Source organism: Lepisma saccharinum, chromosome 15, assembly GCF_977018435.1.
Source record: "Lepisma saccharinum chromosome 15, izLepSacc3.1, whole genome shotgun sequence".
Taxonomy (NCBI): Eukaryota; Metazoa; Arthropoda; class Insecta; order Zygentoma; family Lepismatidae; genus Lepisma; species Lepisma saccharinum.
The window spans coordinates 35,578,042-35,593,384 of record NC_139243.1 but is presented as its reverse complement, the minus strand read 5'-3'; the positions used below and the strand labels follow the sequence as shown (position 1 = coordinate 35,593,384).

At 34.4% G+C, this 15,343-nt stretch overlaps 1 protein-coding gene across 1 annotated transcript in view; it reads left to right on the top strand.

Moving 5' to 3' along the window:
- LOC145999452 (uncharacterized) overlaps positions 1-12,609 on the top strand; it is a 43,128-nt gene extending 30,519 nt beyond the window's left edge. The window contains exon 2 of the mRNA XM_083136411.1: positions 10,935-12,609. Coding sequence (XP_082992537.1) covers positions 10,935-12,117 — 1,183 coding nt within the window. The 3' untranslated portion in view covers positions 12,118-12,609. The remainder of the gene's footprint in view (positions 1-10,934) is intronic.
- The last annotated feature ends 2,734 nt before the right edge of the window (positions 12,610-15,343 follow it).

The window sequence follows — 15,343 nt, the reverse complement described above, 5'->3', positions numbered from 1 at the left end:
AACATGACTCATCAGATTAATTCATGGCCATACCAACAATTGAAAATTCACTTCACCAATAGTTAATAACAGCACTGCACCATTAGTGCATTTTTGGTTAATTCCCAATAACATGCTTACAATTATGTATATATTTTCTGGCACATACAATAGTCCATGACCCGCCAGGACAGACTACAAAATTTCCTTCACGTTTTTGCTTTTAGGTGCCAGTTATTAATCAACAGTTCATTCACTGTGCATTTATGCTGTAAACCAGTACTACTTCTTAACCATGTATTACCACAGTAAATTTCTCCTGAGTAGATCAATTTTAAATAATGCACATTGAACAATATAAAAACAATTTTAATCATCCTAATTAATGAATGCTTATTGGTTCTTCATGTTTTTAGGGAGGTAAGATTCTAATTAGGAAACAGTTATTTTCTTAGTTGCAAGATTTTTCAGTTTAGAACATGAATATCTAAAAATTCTTTAATTTTTGCCACGTGTATCTAAATTGTATTGTGCAAAGGTCACATATTTTCAAAGTATCCAAGAACTTCAGCAATTCTCGATTATTATTGATAAACACTCACTTATTTAGTTATGCCCCCTTTTCACTTCAAAAGACAAGGCTTCACTGTGATTAGGTGGAAGGCATGTTTTATATCAGTTAAATCCCATCCATTAATTTTGTCAGTTTTTGCACTTTTGCATGAGTAAATGCAAAATCATCACTTTAATTCATTTTTTGCTTTTTTGCACTACTCTTGATGCACTTATTGAATAACACTATAACATTCAGTGGGTACATACCTTGAAATTATATGTATACTTGCCAATCGTGAATTAGGTTGTCATAAATTTCAACAATTTATGCATGCTACTGAACCATTCCAAACAATGAATCCTCTTATTTAAAAATGATACAAGAATGAGAAAATGTCCATCATAAAATTGTGGAAAAAAGATATTGCTGTGTAACATGATGATCTGGGTGATCTGACCGCCCCCCCCCCCCTCCACTCTTTGATGCACCTATGCTTCCATACACATACTGTATGTGCTACCAAGTATGTAAGTAGCACCATTTAATAAGTGATATCAATCCATACATGCATATCCTGAAACTTCACCTAGCATCCATCAGCTAGGAATTTTCACTGGCTAATGCACTGACAATGTACACTCTGTTGATATGCAGTAAGGCCAGCCTAAAGTGAATTACTGCAAAAGTGTGAATAATATTTGACCGACCTTAATAGATTTGGCAAGAGCTGAAGAAAAATATTGCTGAACCAATAACATTTACATTTTGCAAAGTATGTTCTTAATGACATTCTGTTCTTCTATCCTTTCTTCTCAGTGATCTGTAAATCTCTGTAACTAATTCTTTTTTTTTCCCCCTTTAGATATCTGAACAAGAACTACATGGAAGGATATAACCAGGATGATCCAATGTCAGTTACGCTATTATCTTCAGGAAAATTAATTGTACAAGAGCAAGCAAGAGACAATACAGAACGTGTCAATAGAGAAGGCAACTTTGTACCTGAACCTTCACAAAAATACTCTAATTCCAAGGCAGATATGGAAGATACCAAGCACTGTAACAGGAAAGAACAACATATATCTTCAATGTTCAACCAAGTTTTCTGCAAGGAAGGAAATTTCATTACTCATTCAAATGTCCATCCAAAGGAGAAGTTTTTTAATCACTCAGTTTGGAAGAAAGAAAATATTCCTGTTGAAAACCTTTACACAAAGGTTCACACCAAAGATAAATCTTTTAATTGCTCAATTTGCAACAAAGATTTTACCCGGAAATCAAGCCTTAATATTCATATGAGTGCTCACACCAAAAATAAACCTTTTAATTGTTCAATTTGCAACAAAGATTTTACCCGGAAATATATGTACAATATGCATATGATGGTCCACAACAAAGAGAAACCTTTTAGTTGCGAAATTTGCAAGAAAGAATTTGCCTGGAAATCTTACCTTAATATACATATGAGGCATCACACTGAAGAAAAACCTTTTCAGTGTTCTACCTGTGGCAAAGATTTTGCCTGTAGAGGAAGTTATAATCGTCATGTGTTTGTTCACAGTAAAGAGAAGCCTTTTAAGTGTTCTGTTTGTGACAAAGAATTTGTGTGTAATGCAAGTCTTAATATGCATCTGAGGGTTCTTCACACCAAAGAGAAGCCTTTTAAATGTTCAATTTGCAACAAAGATTTTACCAGGAAATCTAACCTTAATATGCATATGATGGTCCACAACAAAGAGAAACCTTTTAGTTGCGAAATTTGCAAAAAAGAATTTGCCTGGAAATCTTACCTTAATATACATATGAGGCATCACACTGAAGAAAAGCCTTTTAAGTGTTCAACCTGTGGCAAAGATTTTGTCAGTAAAGGAAGTTATAATCGTCATGTGTTTGTTCACAGCGAAGAGAAGCCTTTTAAGTGTTCAATTTGCAACAAAGATTTTGCCCGTAAAGCAGACTGTAATGTGCATGAAAGGAATCACAACAAAGAGAGGCCTTTTAAGTGTTCAATTTGCAACAAAGATTTTACCCGTAAAGGATATCTTAGTGTGCATGTGAGGTATCACACAAAAGATAACTATTTTAAGTGTTCAATTTGTAACAAAGAATTTGCCCAGAAAGGAGATCTTACTGTGCATGTGAGAGTTCACACAAAAGAGAAACCCTTTAAGTGTTCAATTTGCAACAGAGGATTTGCCCGGAAAGATAACCTTAATATTCATAAGAGGGTTCACACCAAAGAGAAACCTTTTAAGTGTTCAATTTGCAAGAAAGATTTTGGTCGGAAAGATTATCTTATTACACATATAACACTTCACACCAAACAGAAACATTTCAATTGTTCAATTTGTAACAAAGATTTTACCTGCAAATCTTCGCGTAATATGCATATGAGAGTCCACACTAAAGAGAGCCCTTTTAAGTGTTCCATTTGCAACAAAGATTTTGCCCAGAAAGGAAATCTTCATATGCATGTGAGGATTCACACCAAGGAGAAACCTTTTTAAGTGTTCAATTTGCAACAAAGGTATTGCCCAGAAACAAGATCTTAGTGTGCATGTTAGCAGTGGCGTAGCAACATATCGCGAGGCCCTGAGCGAGATTATAGTGTGAGGCCCCATAAGTTCTTTAAATTTGAAATCTCGATGTGGAATGATACAAAATCTTCAGTGATACAACAGCAATTTATCATGTTTAAATAATAATATAAAATTACTGACTATTATAGTTATTATAATAATTTCACTCACCCTAAAAACGCCTTTCTCTGTTTTCCGGGATTTGAAATCTGAAGCTTTAGGACAGGCCCGTACCCAGGGGAGGAGCCATGATTCCCCTTGAACTATGAAAATTACGAAAATATATAAATTACCAAAATATAAAAATCACAAAAATAACATTGACGATTTTTCAGATTGTGCCAGAATTTCGATTTCATCCTTTCATATATGAATGAGTTTTTGGGGAGTGAGGCAGGGTCCAGAAGTCTGCAGTCTGCAACATTGAGGAATTTTTGTTTTATAACCATTGATGGAAGTTTACAAGACATCCCGATTTAGTCAGGACAGTCCATTCTTTTTAATCCCTGCCCCAACTTTTTTCAAACTTCAGTCGTATTGTGAAAATGTTTAGTTTTTTTGGTTAACTCACATTAGACATGTTCTTCATTTTAATAACCATTACGAATATGTATCATTTAATTTATTTATAAATATTTATAGATTTATAAATATATTGTTTCCTAACTCTACCTATAATTATTATGACTGATTGTGACTGTTCAGTGGTACCGGTGAGTTGATTTTTTGGTTACTTTGGACCTTAACATTGCAACTCTAGAATTGTACAGCCAATCGCACAGATAATAAATGGCAGGCAAATTGTTCATCACTATTTTCATTATGTTTTACTCTAAATTCTGTGTTGTTATAAGAGATGAAATTCTGTTGATGCGAAGCTGATGTTGACATCTGCTTAGTGACCGTTTTATTTCAACCCATTAATGCCACACTGTGGAAAATAGAGTGAATAAGAGTGAATGAAAATTGTAATGGACATGTTACTTTTGCCATTGTGTGTACACTTAGCACTAGGTGCATTACTGCCATAACATTGGTGGTCACATCTAATACTCAACAGGATTTTTACGACCTCCGTGATGGAGTGGTTAGCATTGCATGCTACGATGCCATGGGCACCGGGTTCAAATCCCAGGCTGGACATGGGTGTTCTTTGTGACGGATCTTTTATCAATTTCATATCATCACTTTTCCTGATAGTAGTGATTTGCCAAAAATGTCAGAAAATCAACGGAAAATAAACAAAATCAATCGAACAGCATTTCGGATCTTCCCTTTGTTCCACATTTTTGGATCTCCCTCTATGCAGTCTTGAAGGATTTAAAAATATCACTTGCAGTAGGATGCTGATCTGTGTGTTAAAAAAATCAGTTGTTGCCATCTACAAGTTGAGTTATATATTTTTTTTATCCTGCAGAGATCTCACCTATCCTTTCAAATGGCACTTTGTAAATTAGAAGTAGTTGTAAAATAGAAGTCGTAAATTGCATGCTGCTTGCTTTCTAACAGCAAGTGATTTTTTTTACGCCTTTCCTGAGCCAAGATACAAAACAAGGAAGGAAAATACCACGTCAGTCAACCTAGATTATGTAGACAGTTCATTGTGATTAATTACTGCACATACTGCCAGTTTGATACCATGTACAGTCACGGACACTGTCGGCTTGTAATGGATACAACACTGTACACATAGCCTTAGATGCAACATGAAACTTCCGAAGAGAAGTGAATAGTGAAAATTCAAGTTGGATTCTTTCCTCCATTAATCAGGCATGCTACGCATCTGGAAAACAGAGAAATGTCATGGAATTTGGCTTGTCAGGGAAAAATCAGGGAATTTTGCAGACCGTCTAGAATTCACATGCATTTTGTAGTCTGCAAGAGAAAAAATTGCAAAATGAACAAACAGTTCACTTACACTTCTGGAACACTTCTGGATTCGGTTCTTGTGATTCCACTCCCAAGAAAGATTCAGTTTAGAAACTTGTTTCTTTCGTTCTTGTGATTCTCAGGATTGTGCAAAATTATCGTTCCTTTGAGTTTCTGTAATAAATTTTTACTTTTATAATACTAGATATTAGAAAGAATTTTTAAGTAAACCTTGCAGTCCAGATATCTGATTGATAACTAAAGTACATTGACAATATGATCATAATTATCAGAAAAGGTTGGTGAAGATGAGGTTATCATCTATCATTTTATAGATCTTAGTCTTGTTGGCATATCCGATAGAATTCCTATATGCAACAAAAATTTCTCCAGATGCTGTGTACTTATAAATGTAAGCAAGAAGGCAGCATTTTCTATGACATTATAAATCCACCAGAAAATGAAAAATTGTGTCTGGTTCTAGATGCACGTGATTGTAGCACCCAATGTATTTTATGCCAATTGTAATTTTACATTTTACTATTCGAATTTTCACTTGTTCTTGTGCATGTAGAATGATAATTTGCTAAAAAAATAGTTGTAAAAGTGAATATTGGATTATATATTTAATTGAAAGATGGGTAAAGGTCACTGTGGAATTCATTTTGTTTCATCTACATTCAAGCAGTACAGATTCAACAATTTCTTATTGTACTCTTCACGTTTGTGTAAGTCTTTTAAGAGGGGCAACTTATGTGACTGTTGGTATTGGTCGATACCTCAGAGACTTGTTTTGTTTTTATTGCAAATGACAGAGAATGATGGGCAGCATTGCATAAACATGTATCGTTTTAATAACTGTATTAGCATATAGTAAAACAAATCTGAAAAAAAATATGCGTGAAAGTGTGTCATTATAACACCAGAAGACATCATAATGTAATTGCAACTACAGTCTTCAAATCCAACACTTGGATGGACAAATTGGTATCATTAGTGCAGGTGATGTCCCAATCTATGGAAATTAAATTCTACAAAAATGTAAGCTATATTAAGACCAATTATGTTTTAACTTTTATATATCCTCTTTTTTTAAATTTCTGATGTATATATATTGAATGTACTGTATATTATTGCAACCCTCTTTTATGTATTCTAACCTTATTTTGTAAAATAATTTTATGCATATGTGTTAAACGCACAGTGTTGTATTAAGGTTAATCTGTTAACAACACTTAAATAAATACATTTCAATTCAATATATTTTTACATTGCTATTTTCCCTCTCCAGGTCAACCCAAACAAGAAGAATGAATAGTGTTTACATGAAACTGAAGAGGGGAGACAATTCATGTTGTTGTTTTTTTTTTGTTTTTTTATGCAACTGCAACATTTCAAAAACCTCTTTCTTTGCATCCTCTTGGTCTACAGAGATGTTCCCCCGATGGCACAGTGGTTGCGTCGTCGTCTTGTAATCAAGGGGTCCCAGGTTCGATACCCGGTGGAGGCACATAGTGGTCCAGCCCTATTAGCCTTACTGCACATAAAGTGGACTTAAAACACCAAATCAATCAATCAATCTACAGAGATGTTCATATTAAAAAATTACCAAATGTCTCAAGACATTTTAAAGTGTTACAATGCTAAATGATATTAATTGGGAGTTATTTAATGTTATTAAAGGAATGTGATGTGATGAGCAATAAAACCATTTCATGTTTTGGATTTACCCATTACAAGAACTTTTATAATGTAATTAATCTGAGGTAGAAAAATATGCCAAGTTGCAGATCCATATCTTTTTCTTTGCATCCTCTGGCTCTATAGAGATGTTAAAAAATTACCAAATGTCACAAGACATTTTAAAGTGTTACAATGCTAAATGATATTAATTGGGAGTTATTTAATGTCGTTAAAGGAATGTGATGTGATGAGCAATAAAACCATTTCATGTTTTGGATTTACCCATTACAAGAACTTTTATAATGTAATTAATCTGAGGTAGAAAAATATGCCAAGTTGCAGATCCATATCTTTTGTTTAACCGAAATTACAGGGGTCCAAAATGTGCAGTTTAGATCATTTTTTTTCAACATCTTGTTAACTTTAAATTCCAATATTTCGTTCATCAGAGTACCTATAGAAGTGATTCAGGTGATGTAAAAATTTTGGTAGCCATTTTCTCAAAAATGGGTCTTTTTAACTATTAAAACAATTATATTTCATACATACACTATTAACACAAAGCTGTACCAAATTTAGAAGTGGGATTTGGAGTTATGTTTAACTTCGTATAGAGTAGGTTAGGTAATGCATAATAACTAGGGGCAGATTTTTAGGTTCTGAGAAATAGGGATTTAGGACTTCATAAACTCCATTTTAGGACTGTTAGGTGCTTATCATCTATTAATAGCTACAATTATTAATTAATAATAATTTTGTGAAATACCTAATATTAGATGCAATTTGTATAGAAGAAGCACTATTTTCATGCAGTGAATTTTATTCTTTGATTATAAAAATATACCATTGTCCAATATAAAATCTTTATCATATTTTGAAGTGCTGTAGCACCATACCTAGACCTGTGGTACAGTGTCTATAGGTTTTTTGAGTTATCCAACATTCATTCATTCCAGGCCTCCCTGATGGCATAGTGATAACATCATTGCCTTGTAACCAAGATGTTTTGAGTTTGATACCCAGTGGAGGCACATAGTAGTTCAGATGCACTTTGAACGGTATGTCCACTCCTGATAGTCTGTGTGTGAATAAAGTGGCTTTAAGACTACAACTTCAAACCAATATTCATCCGTCACCATGACCTATCACATATTCAGCCCAGGAAATCTGGCTTGCTTAATGAAAGCCAATACACCATCAAGGTGTGGAATGAAAAAAAAATTAAATTAATTTTTTTTTAATACATAGTACGATTGAACTATGGTAGATATATGTGTAGTTAGAAAGCCCATGGTGTCTGGGGCAGAGGGGCATCTGACTGCCATGTGGGAGACTTGCTTCAGTTTTCCCAGAAATATTTCCAACAATGTCCATGCAAAAGGTGGGCTCACCTAGCCTAATACGAGGGTCACTATTTATATTTTGAGCCTAACAATGAAAAAACAGGAATTTGGCATTGAAAACTGCTTTATTGTTTTTCGAAGTATTCTCCTTTATGGTCAATACACTTTTGCATTCGTTCGAACCATTTGTGAAAGCAGTTTTTCCAATCTTCTTGAGACACCTCCATAATATGGTTTTTGAACGCATCAACGGCGTCTTCCGCCGACGAAAATCGTTGTCCACGCAATTTATTCTTGACATTCGGGAACAAGAAGAAGTCATTGGGTGCCAAATCAGGACTGTATGGCGGATGACCCATCAATTCGATTTTTTGACTGTTCATAAAGTCGGTTGTTAGACGAGATGTGTGACAGCTGGCATTGTCTTGATGAAGAATGATCCGACGGCGTTTGTTTGTTTTCCGTATTTGACCGAAGACCTCTGGCAAACAAATTGTTGTGTACCATTCAGAGTTGACCGTTCTACGTTCCTCTAAAGGCACAGTTGCCACATGACCAGTTTTCCCGAAAAAAACAGGCGACCATTTGTTTCGATGTGCTTCGAGCACGAGCAACTTTTGTTGGATTGGGTTCATCTTGAAACACCCATCCAGTCGACTGCTGTTTACGTTCCGGCTCATATGCATATATCCATGATTCGTCACCTGTTACAATCTTATATGCGTCTTTTGAAGCACCACGATTGTATTTATTGAGCATTTGTTTGCACCAATTGACGTGAGCGTCTTTCTGAGTTTTTGTCAAATTGTGTGGGATCCAACGAGAACATACCTTTCTCACAGCTAAATGATCATGTAATATTTTATATATGCTGGTGGAACTAATGCCTATGGTTGCCTCAATCTCACAGAATGTCACATGACGATCTTGCAGTATTAGGTTTTGCACAGCATCAATGTTTTCTTGAACAACAACTGATTTTGGACGACCTTCGTGAATCTCGTCGGTGAGCGAATGGCGGTCACGATTAAATTTGTTATACCAGCATTTCACAGTGGCAAAGGATGGGGCTTCATCGCCAAATGTGTAAGTAAGTTGATCGATGCACTCTTGTCTTGATAATCCACGTCAAAAATCGTAAAAAATCATCGCACGAAAATGTTCAATCTGGGATTCTGGTTTGGCATTCACAAAAAAAGTAAAAATTGCATTAAGCAGTTTTAAATGTGGCATTTCTAGAGTTTTAAAATATTATATAATTTACGTTCAATATTGTGGATCTTAGTGTTGTGAATTTATACAGATTATACCAATCAGTTTCCCAATATTTTGTTTGGAAATCACATAATTGTGTGTCAAAATAGACAAGGATTTGCTGAAAGACCTGTTCCCTCAAGTTCTGAAAGCTGTAGGATTTTCCGCTTGTGCTGCTGTCATTTCTCAACATACAACCATCTTACGTGTAGGACGTCCATTTGTGGCTTATTCTCTCATGTCCCTCCCAGCGGGGATAAGTTTCACCAGGCAGTTTGTAAGCTTATCTTGGTTTGCTGTGTGTGTGTATGTTTTTATTATTATTATTTTCCTGGCAGAGACCTTGGGGAAATCATGTAACTGCATTCCTTCAGTGGCTTCTTTCAAAATACAAGACAGGCAGTCTTGTTAGTCGAAGCCGGAATTGTCAGCAATTATTGTAGTTTACGCAAATTACACTAGTTTATGAATTTGATCCGAGACAAGAAGACAGGTAGCGGAGTTCTTGGAAAAGAGGGATGAAGGTCACTGTGAAATTAGCTTTGTGTTATCTACGTTTAAGTGGGATGGGGAATCAGCAATTTTACTTATCCTCTTCACTTCTGTCTAGCGTGTGACTGCTGCCGGCATCGGCCAATGAGGGTTGAAGCACCTCCAAAGATTTATGTACTCCACTACTTACAATAATGTACATAAAATATTTATCAGGAACTTTACTTTTCATCTAATGGACATATCATTATTTGTTTTGTTATTCTATAAATTTTCAATTTTTTACTTCTTTGACATTAATTTCCTTGCCAGGACAGTTATTTTTACACAAATTTTAGCGGTCTTAACTACATGTAAGCTAGATGATGAATATTTGCTGTTTTATCTCTGATTTTATAGCGTCTTTTTACTATTTATGTAATAATAATATTTTTTAGTCAAGGTAGAAAGAACAAAATAAGTATTAACTTTGTCATTCCTCCGTTTCTTAGTCTGTGGTTACATACAACAATACTCCATTCACATCGGAGAAATTAAGTACTAATTAATTAATTTACATATTATTACAAATCGACCAATAATTATGTTAACATATTAAATAGAAGCACTTTTATTATTATATTTCTGAGACACTTGCCTCAGACTGGCTAGCCAAATTATATTTCTAGATATGTGCCTAGTGATGTGAAGAGTTAGTATGACTCAGTAACTAGCTTTTGTTATTTTATACTGGAATTATACAAGTATCGGTATTGGCATCGGTGGGTATCAGTATCGATATCAGCAAATGGTGGTATCGGGTCAGCTCTAGAAACAACCAAAATTTCCTTTTCTTGTGGGATGTAACGAATATCATATAATTGTGAATGTGAGAATTGTGATGGTAAAATTGTTAAAAATTCTGACATGATGCGGGAAAATGTAGTATATTTCCATGATCAGCATTCAAAATACTTCCAGAAACAGCTATTGATTTTAAAACATCTGAACGTTTTCTCAAAATGTCAACGAGTATAATTATTGACTAACCCTAATATGTTTGGTCGAAGTTGGGAGAAAAATCTACTATCTACTATCTATCTACAGTCTAATCTACTATCCTTTCTTTTCAGTCATCTCCGCATCTTGGTAATTAGGAAGCAAAACTACATTTGTAAAATATTCATTTTTTTTTTCCAGATATCAGAACTTAAACTATGGGGAAAGGCAGAGCCAAGATATCCCAAGGTCAGTTCCTCGTCTCCTAATATCTTCACGAAAATTAAGTGAACAAGAGCAGTCAAATGGCAATACAGAATGTGTCAATAGTGGAGGAAATTTTGAGCCTGAACATTCACTAAAATATTCCAAAACCAAGGCATATATTGAGGATTCAAAGTGTGTTAACAGCAGAAATCAGTGTGTATGTTCCATGTGCAACAAAGTTATTTCTGACAAAGGAAATTTCCATGCAAAGGAGAAGCTTTGTAATCACTTAGTTTCCAAGAAAGAAATGATTAATGAAGATAATGCAAATATGCATAAAATGGTTCCCACCAAAGAGAAACCTTTCAAGTGTTCAATTTGTGACAAACATTTTACTCGTAAATATCACCTTAATATGCACATGAGAGTTCACACCAAAGAGAGGCCTTTTAAATGTTCAATTTGCAACAAAGATTTTGCCCGGAAAGATAACTTTAATATTCATATGACGGTTCACACCCAAGGGAAACCTTTCAAGTGTTCAATTTGTGACAAACGTTTTACTCGAAAATATTACCTTAATATGCACATGAGAGCTCACACCAAAGAGAGGCCTTTTAAGTGTTCAATTTGCAACAAAGATTTTGCTCGGAAAGATATCTTGAATATTCATATGAAGGTTCACACCAAAGAGATACCATTCAAGTGTTCAATTTGTGACAAACATTTTACTCGTAAATATCACCTTAATATGCACATGAGAGTTCACACCAAAGAGGGGCCTTTTAAATGTTCAATTTGCAACAAAGATTTTGCCTGGATAGATAACTTTAATATTCATATGAAGGTTCACAACAAAGGAAATCCTTCCAAGTGTTCAATTTGTGGCAAACATTTTACTCGTAAATATCACCTTAATATACACATGAGAGTTCACACCAAAGAGAGGCCTTTTAGGTGTACAATTTGCAACAAAGGTTTTGCCCGGAAAGATAGCTTTAATATTCATATGAGGGTTCACACCAAAGAGAAAGCTTTCATTTGTTCAATTTGTGACAAATATTTTACCTGTAAAAGTTACATTTATAAGCACATTAAACTTCACAACAAAGATTTTGCCCAGAAAGGAGCTCTTAGTGACCATGTGAGGCTTCACAGCAAAGGGAAACCTTTTTAAGGTTGAACACTTTTTAAGTGTTGAATTTGCAACAATGCTTCTGCCGAGAAAGGTAGCTTTCATAGACATGGTTCACTTCAAAGTGAAATCTTTCAAAGGTTGAATTTGTGACAAGGATTTTGTCTGTTTAGGAGGCGTTAATATGTTTCTGAAAGTTCTTCACACCAAATACAGACCTTTCAATTTTTGAATTTGCAAGAATAAAGATTTTGCCCTTAAATGAGATCTTTATGTGCATTTGAGAATTCACTCTGAAGAGAGGCCTGTTAAGTGTTCAATTTGCAGCAGAGATATTAAGCAGAACTGGATTTTGAATTTGCATATTATGCTTTACAGCAAAGAGAAGTCTTTTCATTGTTGAATTTGCAACCAAATGTTTGCCCATTGCGGTAACCTTAATAAACATATGAGCTTCATAAGCAAAAAGAAACCTTTCAATTGTTCAATTTGTTACAAAGATTTTGTCTGTAAAAATTACTTTAATGCACATGTGAGGACACATGCAGGAGAGAAACTCTTTAGATGTTAAATTTTTGACAAACATTTTGCCCAATAATACACATATGAGGAGACACACAAAAAAAGAGAAACCTTTTAAGTGACTAATTTGCAACAATGATTTTGCCCATAAAGATAATCTTTCTCTACATGTGAGGAGAATACACCTCAAAATGAAACTTATATTAGTAATTAAAGTTTTAAAAAAAACTTATGCCTTTTGAAGTTTCATGTAATTGATATCAAGAAGTTTTTTTTTACATAAGTATGTATTACTATTGACATGTGAAAGTGTCAACAAAACACAAAATAAACTTTATTAAAAATGGACAAGCAACCAATAATGAATGGGGAACACTTTAAGTAGAAGGCAAGAGAGTGCCTTCTTGGCTAAACCTGTTTGTGGAATATTTTAAATGCTTCATCATTTTGAAGTATATTTCTAAGAGAGATGAATCCACTAAGAGAGATGAATCCAGAAGCACTTTGGGTGCTGTACCAATTTTTGGCTTTATTTAATCTGCAGGGTACCTGATAATTCAATACCCATTTTGAATTTGGTAATACATAATGTAGAAACCATTGTATGATGGCCACTATATCAGGGAATGAAAATTGATTCAGTACCATTTACATTACTGGTGACTGACCATGCCACCAACGCTTAGCACAGAAGAGCAAGCGAAAATTGCTGCAAGGTACGAGGTATGCTAAATCTTCAGAAGTTTTATACTTTGTATAAACATTGTGTATGCTTCCTCTAAGAATATGTATAGCTCTGATAATACACTACTTCCCCTACAAAAACAATGCTAAACATTGATTACCCTTGAAAATTGAATCAGGTTTGGTCCTAAATTCCAGCCATTTGCATTAGAGATGGTGAAAAAAGGCACAGAACATAAAATGTAGCTTGAAATGTAATGAAAGCAATGCTTTTTATCACATATTTCTGTCATTTTTCGTAGATGAGTTATCATAATTTTCAGAACTGTCTGCACGGGCCAAAAATGTGGCAAGTCATGAAGCAAAAATAGCCACTATTTTGAAACTAAGCCAAGTTTTAGAAAAAATATGTCTGTTTTGAACTATCTTTACATAGGGTTTACCACAACAAAAAATGAAAATTTTTAAAAATGGTCGTGAGACCAGTGCTGGGCGATTGGGTATGGATTGACCTTGAAATTTTCCACAATGTCTAAAAAATGTAAAATTTTCTTTACAAGGAGTAAAAAAAAAAATCTTTGGGGGAAAGAGCATGTATTTGCAATGATTTTCAACATCAAGAAGTTTTGGTTCCATCATGCCCACTTGCTGAAAATTCAGGTTTTCATAACCTAGTTGTCCACTACAAAAATTACGCTATAAGTAAATTATTAGCCTTTTTTGAGGCTTTTATAAAAAAAAATTATTGCTGATGCATTTTTTTTCTGAAATCCTCATTATTTCATTGAACGTTTTGTAAAATTTCAAAGAGATCTGATCATTGGTAAAGGAGGGAAAAGAAAATGTAAGCAATGTTATCTTGTGTCGAGTGTCTCAAGAGCGGCAGACAATACTAATTTAATTAAATTTTGAAGTACTGTAAAATGAAAGATAGAGTGAAAACATTTTAGGAGGTTTCTTTCACCGATAATTGAAGAGTACACCAAATTTCATCAAAATCTGAGATGGTGGGTGACAAAATCTTTGTTTTTTGATTTGCTTTGATGTGAAAATTGTAGTCTGTATTAACAGTAATAGTAGTCTATATATAATAATTGTAGCCTATAATGTGCTTAACATCACAGATTTTGTCTCATTGTCCTAGGACTTACCATAGCTGAGATAAAATAGTCGTCGCTGATGCTTACAAATGCAGAAAATAACATGTGCCATGATAAAGAAAATGTCTCCCATCTTGAAATCAGAGATAGGAAAAATAAAATAACAGTGGTTCCAAACTGTCAGGAAAACACAACTACCATGCTATAGGATCAGGGTTCGATCCCCCGTGGGTTCAAATCCGGGAACTTTTCTAACGTTGGCAGTGGCCCCGGCGCACCTAGCGTCGAATGACATGGGTACCTGGGGGAAACCCTGGGGAAAAATAGGCGGTCAGGGCCGTGATGCTGATCACATCACCCCCACTCACGACCGGATCAAGAAAGTGTGGGGCGTTACCCCTACCCCCCCTATACGCCTTCATGGCGTGGTGCTAAGCACAGGGGATCACTTTACTTAACTTTACTTTTTAACCAATATTTTCTTTTCTGTACCACTTGTAAGGAATCCAACTTTGTAAATTAAGTTGCATTCTTTTTTTTAGAGTTTTACATAATATGTGCAATAAGTATGCTCTGATATGCTTAACAAATATCAGTGTAAAAAATGTAACATCGTGATATGTATTAATCTTTCTTTTATTATTTAAAGGTATGAATAATTGAGGTCATTAGTTAATGGCTCAGTGCTGTTTCTTCATTTTTATAATTAATGCTTCAATTTGGTGTTTTAATGTATCATTTTTGTGAACCTAAATTTATTTGCACAGAATTTTGTACTGTTCAAGCTTTTGATGCAAACACTTCTTTATGCATAAATGTGGTGAAAAATGTTGAATATATTATTTTTTATTACATTACTTGCTCTTTGAGTTGTATCTAAATAGAAGAATTGTGTAAACAAAATTGGAAACATATTTTAGAGATTTTCATATTTGAACATTCAATATCATATTTTTGTATAT